The sequence below is a fragment of the Solanum verrucosum genome, unplaced genomic scaffold (genome assembly GCF_900185275.1).
Source record: "Solanum verrucosum unplaced genomic scaffold, falcon-dt-bn FXZP01000253.1, whole genome shotgun sequence".
Lineage (NCBI taxonomy): Eukaryota > Viridiplantae > Streptophyta > Magnoliopsida > Solanales > Solanaceae > Solanum > Solanum verrucosum.
In genome coordinates, this window is record NW_026019984.1 from 1,810,044 (window position 1) to 1,819,914 (window position 9,871).

The window sequence follows — 9,871 nt, forward strand, 5'->3', positions numbered from 1 at the left end:
GTTCAACTCTGATTTTATCTGGACAATTATTTCTTCTTTTTTTTCCTCCTGTAAAATTAAATCAATCATAATACATGGACTCAGAACTCTGAACACATCATAAATGAAAAAAGAGAAGTAAAATTTGTAACAACAACAATATTAGACCAAAAAGGATTTTCTATGCTTTAATCTTCCATCCTCTCTCAGCAAGAGCTTCATTCACACGGCTAGCTGCTACTGCGGTATCATTAAGAGGAGGGTAACTCCAGCTTTCCGACATCTGCATTTTCAAAGGGGAGATTTAAGAAAAAAGATGGAAATATGTTTTGCGTATTAACAGAACAGAAAAGGAATTTCCAAGTGCTTAAATGAAGACGTGGAAATTCAAATAGCCGACTCCAACTTGAAATGGGATTTGGGAGTGAGGCGTAGTTGTTGTTGTCAAGTAGTCTTCCAGATGTGAGAACTTCCTCTCAACTCCATAATCAAGGCAACCTCAAAAATTCCTTCTTTATGGGGAAAGTAATAAAGCATCTTAGACATATTCACACAAGCAAATGTACTTCTTTATGGGGAAATGAACCATTTTTTCCAATTTCTCACGAGGCAGATTGAAAGCTAAGCAATGAAATTCTAAAGATTTCCCGAGGAAAAATAGAGGTGTAGACGTGTCTTTAACACTACTCATAATATGTGGACGTATCGACGTAATTTGATCATCCATGCAGCACTTATCAAGGAGTCATATCGACTAGTATTGCATAGAAGAAATCAATTATAGGCACTATTACAGCTGGATCCGCTGACAAACTTGGGATTTGCGATCCCAGGTAAGATTGGTTCAAGCTTTAGGATTCTTTTCTATCAGATAGGGTTGTAGCACAAAATGTAAATCTAAGTAATTGCCCATAAATCATGTATGCTGCTTCCACAAGCAAATCATCTAAGTAACTCTCAGAACATTTTCAGCATGAGCAATCCAGATGTCTTCCTGTAAAGCTCATTCTAGAAACACACTTCTTAGGTGACTCCTCACTATTTTTAACTCATGAAAACAATACCACGTAAACACACTAAAATAAACACGCCAACCATGCTCTAAATTAACCACCATCCCATCAAGCCCAAACACTCATAGTGACAAGAAAGACAAGTTTGGACGCACAAGCACCTAGCATTGTCTAGGCATACTTGTATTGAAGAACAATTTTCCTTTTTCTCAAGGCAGAATGTCATCACAATTATCAACTACTCTGAACAAGAATCATCAGTTTAGTTTGTAAAGAGGCGCCCAATGTATTTTTCAAGTTACAAGTTACCCTATTTTATTTATCCATAAAGAAGGAGAAAGGAGAAGGGATCCTTACATCCTCAAGTCCAGTGAATGGCCTAGTCAGTCCTCTCTCTCTAAGTGTCTTGTGGAAATCTGTGAACTTCCATGTACAGCGTTCTGCTCCAACTACATACACAGGCTTCCTGGGAAGGAAGGTATGAATCACAATAAAATTTTAAGGAAAAACATGTTCAAAAATACTAGATCATCAACAACCACTGAGCTAATAATAGTTAAACATACCCAGTACTGCAAGCCTCACTCAACATGCTAACTGAATCTGCTGTGATAACAAAAACATCAGCCCAAGCCAGATGCCCCATGTGTGGATTTGGCTCTGAAGATTTAAGAAAAATATCCATTAGATGACCATCCAAATAAAACTATAACTACAAAAACCAATACGGATTATAGTGTCTGAGTCACCTTCACCATTCCAAATGTGTACTTTTGGATCCAAACCAAGCTCTTTGACCACGATTTTGGAATGCTACAAGAAATGAACATTGCGCAGAGTATCAAACACATTAAAGATATCACCAATTGGTAATAATTTAAAACACAATCTGTAAAAAATACCTTTTCTGGTGTCCTTCTGGAGAATGAGATTCTTACGCTCCCACAGCTCCCAAGAACATTGTGAAGGGAGGCTGTTAATTGCTTTACAAGGTCTGCCCCATATCTGCAGTATCCTAATCATAATCCAGGAACGATATAAGATGTATACACATGAACCTAGCGGCAAAGGAGAAGCTACAGCAAAGGGATAGATAAAGAACAAAATAGTCATACTCTACAGTCTTGATAAAATTTCATGAATTCCCATACATGTCTAAGTTTTCCGAGACCACTTAATAACTGAAGATAGAAAAGCAAGATTCAAATATACTACCTTTTTGGAAGTCTCCAAAATAACATGTAAAGCATGCAACGAAGATGATTAAACTATATAGATACGAGCTGTTGAAAAGAAATGATACCCATTTATGACTGATTAGAACAGAATAAATTGGGTTACAATATCCTTAAACTGTGAACCAAGCAATATGAAACCCAGTTAGGAAGATAAAGTACAGTCCACTCAAGAAGATGTTGAGCAGCAACAACATAAAAACACAAAAAATTGGAACCAAGCAATATGGCATGGATAAAGATCACACAGTTCACTCAAGAAAATATTCAGCAGCAAGAATTTAAAAGCAATAAATCTACACAAACAGACCGGTCTGCTTGACATGGAATAAGAAATTTATTCCAATTCATATCTCATGTTATTTCAGCCTTGTCTTTTCATACAAAGCTTATTCCAATTCATATCTCATGTTATATTAGCCTCGTCTTTTCATACTTTCATTTCTTTAACAAAATGAAGTTATGAAGTTCGATTTTGCAATCAAAGGATATTGTCATTTGGATTGAAGAAATATCGTACTTGTAGGGCCTCCAATGTTGACCACCAATAAGGGCTTCGGCAAAGGTGCAAACTCTTCATGCCAGGTGGCGGCTGCAGCTCTAAGCGCAGCAAAATCAACTTGATGTAGAGCTCCTACCGTAAGTACCTTTCCAGAAGACAAAAGTCATAGCTCAGCAATTTAGGTACAAAAGCTCTCAACACATAAATATATTACATATTACATGCTAAAACTAAATATAAATGTTGAGGATACCTACAACATGTTTATCAGGTGGTTCATGGGGTGTTATCCACTTGTGCAGAAAACGAGGAACTTGTTCCTTTCCTTGAGGAGTTAAAGAGTAATAGTCATGCTTGGGGGTGATTACCAAGTCGAACCTGTCCAAACGGGACCTTGGATGCTGAATCTGAAGTTAAAAAACAGTAGAGACAAATCAATGAGATTTTCTTCTCCAGACCCAAAAATATTCAAGAATTTACAAAAAAAAATAAAAAAATAGACGGCATACAATCCAAATATGTAATAACAGCTTTCTTTGCTGAACTAAACAGGAAAATCAGCAGCTACATTTAACAGTCCCGAAAATCCTTCATGAGTCAACCAGCCGTTCGAGAAAAAAATTTGATCACAAAAGTTTAGGAAGTCTCTAGTCAGAGCAACTTGTGTACAACAATAACAACATCATACCCAGTGTAATTCCATAGGTGGAGTCTGGGAAAGGTAGAATGTACCCTGACCTTATCCCTACCTCGTGGAGGTAGAGAGAGTGTTTCCGAAAGATCCTTTGCTCAAGTAACGCACATCAAAGTAGTATGAAAAGAAAGATACAGAAGTAAAGAGGACATGACAAATAAATACGGAAAGCATTACATAGCACTCAGAAAACAAGGAACAGTAACAATTGCCAAATAATGTGACTTATGTGTGTTACTGAAAGCCATCACCATGCGAAGCAGGGGATTATCGCTTCATGGGTGAAGTCATGCGTTTCATAGAAGTGTGTAATTCAACTAGTGATCCAACAAGAAGCATTCAATTCTTTGAATCTCAATTGAGGAGTTGGATTAATATCAACATTTTCATATCGTGGTGTTTGGGCCGTTTGCTCGTACCTCAACTAATTTCAAAAGGTACCTGCTACCTCTCACTAGCACAAGTATCCGGTAACTCTGTCAAAGGTTTGGACAGATCGAAGAAATCACCTAGTCTTTTTGACTCCGGACGAATTTGAACTTGAGTTCTCAAAATTCTCAACCCACTTCATCGACCACTAGGTTATACCCTTAGGTGCATAGTTGTAATTGATCATTAAAGTACTAAATTCATATATATTTGATATTTTTTAATGTTATTGACTTCTGTGCTTCACTTCTTGCTTTTTGCTTCAAGCCTCATAGACCTTGTTGCTTTTAGAAACACAACAGGTTTGCACATTCACTACAAGGAATTCACTGGACTTGCAGCCTAATTTCTTCTTCACCATTTTGGTTCCACTGTAGCTCATATCAACTAGCAGTAATCTTTATCAGGAGAACATCTATTGTACTAATTCATGATAACAGCTGATTGACAGAGTGGGCCAAAAGAAAACAGATACATTGTTCATTGACATGTAGACTTGTGCATCCAAATACAGATAGCTTGAAGTGGGAAAGACAGCTTTTCAAGCAGGCAAACATCCTCAAGTATCTGTCTGAACAAGAAAAAAGGAAGCTATACAAAAAAATTCAATATGCCTTTGGCTTCTCAAGAATTTAGTCTCTAATAGGCAACCAGTAAAAAATTACAACACTAAACTAACTTATCAAATAAAATGAACTGCAAGAGTAAATCGCATCTTTCTTATATAAGTTTTTTTGATAACCAGACATACAAGTATATCTAAAGAAATGGAAACTGTTGTCGAGCTCGTCGCCCAGGCTTGCCTAGCAGGTTACCTCTCCTATGTGGTTTGCGAGCTATTGCATAGGAGCGGGGATTTTACCCTGTGTGCACCCAAAGGGTAGATGAAAGTTCATAGATAAACAAAGCCGTCCAACAGCGAGAGTTAAACAACCATAGAGAAGAAGGGTCACAATGCACAACTTCTTTTGTATTAGAAAGAAAAAAGGAATGTCAGAAGACATTAAAATCTACCACGTGAAGAAATAAATTGGCAATTACAAAAGATATAGATAATTGGTTTCAATTGTGTTATGAAACATGCTTCTTGGAACCTTGTCTTTTAAGCGTTCAGAGTTATACTGCAGATCTTCAAGATAATTTAGAACCAATTTGATGAAAATTTAAGTTATTCATAGTTAGGCTTGTAATTAGGAAGCTTTCGCCTTTCTGTACGCATGATTTAACCAACCCAATTTGAAGAATACTAATATTTCCTCAGCCCCTGTGGATCCAAGGGGTTCCTATCCTCGAGGCTATTAGTTTGTTACAACAGATAGCTTCTTCCAACAAATGTTTGTCACCTCTATAACAGAGATTTGGGATTATTGCAGTTGAAAGTCCATTTCACCAGTTTCTCTCTACTTTTTAATCTCCACAACGACTAAAAACTATCCAGTTATTTCACCACTGATGCAGGAAAGTCGTTTTATAAAATAAATAAACAGGAAGAGGTGAAAAGATTAAAAAGAAGAGAGGAAGTGGTTAAATGGACTTTCAACTATAACAATCTGCAGAAAAAAACATGTTCCCCACAGAAAAATCAGATTTCATACCTGGACAACAAAAACATTATCAGATGCCAATCTTTTAATGGAGCTAGTAATTGAGATCGTATCTCTTCCAGATGCAATCACCAGCAATGGACCATCCCTGAGAATGAACAATCATTAGCTCACCATTGCTTCGCTGAGTTTTTTATCAAGAGAACAAAGATTAGTTCTACCATTACAAAATTGAAGGTCATTTATGAGAAAGGTGTATTAAGATAGGAGCAGCTCAATACAGAAAATTGAGATGGTCTGTGTTCTTCTCTTTAGTTTTTGGTGTAAATCTGAATATAGAGATAATCATGTGGCTATTTCAGATATGCTAGATTCCTATTTGAATCTTTTTCTTCTATTGTGCCCTATATTTAGCTAAGCTGAATTGATTTCAAGAAATTGTAGGTCTACAAAGATAATTTCCTTCTATGTAATTTTAGGTCTACCTCGTATCATTTTTAAACCTTTCCTCACCATAGTTCCACACCTATTGATCGGTGCATCTGAAGGTCGATGTCGATGCAGGACATGACCAAATAATTTCAAATGATATTATCTCATTTTATCTTCAGTGCATGCTACTCACATCTTAGCCATAGTCTCATGATAATCCTGCAATGTAAAAGAAGATTGTCCATGTCCTAGCCTGCCTCCTTGCACTTGTAACACCAACTGGCGCAGACAACCTCCATTTTCCAAGATTTTTTCCTGTCAAAATCAGCCCTCTAGAGGTTGGCCAAGTGAAAAAGCACATCTTCCTTGGCACACTTGGAGACCATATTGCATTACATGGGAAATCAATCTTCTCCCTAACCAAAAGTTTTTCATAAAAAGACTTCACCCAAACAGTCCATTGTTTCCCAAGCCCCACCACCAAAACATCAAGATTATCCACCAGACTAATATACCTATGAAGTAAGTCTATCAATCTTTGAAACTCACCCACTTCCCAATCTTGGAAACCCCTTCTAAATCTCAAGTACCAAAAGGTCTTTCCACCTTGTGTCCACCTAGTTTGTTGATTTCTCAGGTCTCTTTGGCAAGATATTATGTACAAATTCTGGAATTCATCATTCATTAATACATTCTCATACCAGTTATGTCCCCAAAAGTATACTCTCCTCCCCACTACCAACTTGAATGAGATATTCTCCTCGAAATAATCCCATCCCTTCAAGACATTCATCCACACCCCATAACCAAAAGGCTCTTCTTTTTTTTTTTATGACAAGGGAAACCCGCAACCGCTACCCTTTGGGTGCGCACAGGGTAAAACCCCCGCTCCTATGCAATAGCTCGCAAACCACATAGGAGAGGTAACCCGCACTAGGTAAGCTTGGTGCGACGAGCTCGACCCAGAAGGCAAACCCCTTGCTTTCGCTGGCAAGGGGTTTCGAACTTGAGACCAAAAGGCTCTATATCTCTACTTTTCCAACCCCCTTCCGTAATCCCATATTTATCAACAATAACCTCCCCTCCCCCCACGCACACACACCAAAGACAACTTTATCCATCATCCTGCTCAAAGCTTCCACGACTAGAATAAACAACAACGAAGATAAAGGATCCCCTTGTCTCAAACCCCTCGAAAATCCAAAAAAAACTGCACTGGTTACCATTAACCAACACAGAAAATCTCACTGAAGAAATACAAAAATAGATCCATTTTCTCCACTTCCCCCAAAATTCCATTTGAAGCATAATGGAATGTTGGGATTTCCAATTCGCATGATCGTATGCCTTTTCAAGATCTGGTTTGCACAGCACACCCGTTACTCCTTTAAACCCTATATTTCTTGTTGTTATGCTAATTACGTAAAAATGATAATATTTATGGGATCTACAACACTATCTCTTCTTGGTGGTTGAAAATAGAGTTACCAACAACTTCTTGATGAAAAGAATTCCGACACCACTTTTCTTTGTGGTGATCTGCAGTCTGCACTATTCCCGCGAACGTCAACTTTCTATTTTTGGTGAATTAAGCACTCTGAAGTAGGTTGGTCCACTTTGAAATTCAGGGAGTATGTTAGAATGTCAAGTGAATATGGGTCTAAATTCATCCATGTCTAGATTCATTGTACTTGAACAAGAAAAATCATATCTAATATTATATAAGATATGTTAAAATATTTCATAGTTAATTAAAAAATGTTTATTTACCTTATCAGCATAGTGATTAACAATTACCTACCCTATTAAACATAATCGAAGACTCCATTAGAACAAGCACCCCTTATACCTTGTTTAATTAAGTCTATGACAAGATTTTATATTTTCGCATAGTATCAAAGCAGACAAAGGTTATAAGTTTAAGTCTCTCAGCCACTCATTATCAAAAAGAATTTTCACGCGTTCGGTCCATGAAAAAATCTAAGCACACATAAGGGGGAGTGTCGAAGACATAATTAAGTAAGAAAAGTGTGCATTCTCTAACAGCTTAAGTTTACAGATGAAATGACCACATACTTCAACAATTACTACCATGATCAAACAAATATCATAAAATGCAACAGCAACCAAACGAATCACATAAATGAAGATGAAAACGGGAACTGGGTGGAAACTTACTTCTCAAATGTCTCGCGAGCCATTCTAACTATACTCTTCACGTCAGCTTCCAAAATAGATGACAAGCCTACATTGCCACCATTTTCCATAGGCAAAGTTCCTAGTTGTCTAGCCCTTCTTCTGAATAGAATCCCACATATCTGGCTTATGATGTAATACAACTTTTTGTGTAATGATACAGGAAGCCAGTGTAGCCACTCATTAACTCCTCCTCTTGGTCTAGTAACCCGCTGCATGTATAGAAAGCATCAATAGCGATTTAAAAAAAAAACAAGATTTATCAACAATTACTTTTTCCCAAAATAAATACAGGACTTTCGAGTTATCAGCCCCTACTTACCTCTCTGTATCACTTAATAATTTAAAACAACATCGTTCAAATCAAGGAAGACAAGAAATTTCTAATATCAACCAGATTAGTAGAACCTTCAATTGTTTCATTCACTCTACTCACGCAAATTTTTGAACAAGTGTATAAGCTTCAATACATTGTGAGAGGATCAACAAAATAGACAGGGAACCAAGACATAAATCAGGGTTAGGGAAAAATGGAGTTAAAAAGTGAAGAGGTCTATCATCCAAGTTTTGTTTGCTCGATTTGAAGCAAGAAAGCAAAAGGTAATAAGACCCTAAGACCCAATGTTGTGCAATCAAAATCTATTGGATAAGCAGTAAACAGTTTTCAACCCTTTACCATTTAAGAATCTATTAACCACTGTCAGTACAATCCCACTACCCCAAAGTCTTAAGACACAATATTTCAATTTCATGCCCACTATCTTGCCATGTTTGACTTTATTACCCTATAAATTCATAAAGATCCCTTACAAAATATACTCTTTGCAACCAAAAGCTACCAAAAACATTTCTTAAGACTCCTAAGTCTATACATTTGGCACTACCCAAAATTTTCATAAGTTTTGGTTCCACTATCATTTTCAACACCTAGCGGCACAATACAGACATATTTAAATCAATTTCCAGAAATCAGCACGCATACACCACAATACTCCAGCAACTCCAAATCTTATTCTCCTAATTCAATTTCACTAGGTTCATGTAAGACAGGAAATCACTCAGATACACCACGCAGATCAATATCTATATGACAAACATCATCCTATTAAGTTTGAGTTTCCTGAAATTTTATCTGTCCTCTTTGTAAACAAATTGATTCAACATCTAGAATAACCATGAGTACTTTTTGCCAACTAATTTCAATACTAATTAAACCGTAATTAGATTACTGAACATGATTTCTAATAATTTTCTTCCTAAACTCAGAGAGGAGCAACTAATAATTTTCTAATACAAATACTGGGGAAAAAAAGAGCTCACATATAGAGTGTGCTTATCGGAGAGGCCGAGTGCTTGAATCAAACCAATACTTTGATTCTCCGAAGCAGGAAAACCATTACCAATGACAACAGCTCGCCTAATCGCACCATGAACTACACCTTCAAATATATCCGGCACACCGCCCATTCCTCGTGGACTTGCTGGAGGTTCCGGTAACCGTATCGGCTTCATTTATACCGAAATTGAAAAAAAAAAGTTATCAAACCCTAGAAATGTAGAAGATCGATTTCACTTCAAATAATCTGTTGATGACTGATGATGGCTTTAGATAACCGCAAAGGCCAAAAAAGAAAAAGTTGATTTTTCTTGTTCTTTCTATTTGATGATTTCGTGGGGAGGACAACAAGGTTTTTCGATTACTTATTTTATTTTATTTTTTATTTTTGGAGAAAAAAAAAGAACAATATTAAATTGAAATCAAATATACATAAAAATAAGTTAATCAATTATTTTAAAAAGGAACATGACAAATAAAATGAATTCACGTAACACTTTTTTTCTATTAC

General features: G+C 36.6%; 1 protein-coding gene across 1 annotated transcript; it reads right to left on the reverse strand.

Annotated features, from left to right (window-relative positions):
- Positions 1 to 27: 27 nt before the first annotated feature.
- On the reverse strand, positions 28 to 9,713 carry LOC125818290 (mitochondrial fission protein ELM1). Its single transcript, XM_049497835.1, has 10 exons — positions 9,345 to 9,713; positions 8,007 to 8,236; positions 5,448 to 5,544; positions 2,987 to 3,136; positions 2,748 to 2,874; positions 1,895 to 2,007; positions 1,742 to 1,805; positions 1,559 to 1,652; positions 1,350 to 1,458; positions 28 to 262 (listed from the first exon to the last, which is right to left on the reverse strand). The coding sequence occupies exons 1-10, from the start codon at positions 9,534 to 9,536 to the stop codon at positions 161 to 163; spliced, it is 1,278 nt and encodes a 425-aa protein (XP_049353792.1). The 5' UTR covers positions 9,537 to 9,713; the 3' UTR covers positions 28 to 160.
- Between the last annotated feature and the right edge of the window lie 158 nt (positions 9,714 to 9,871).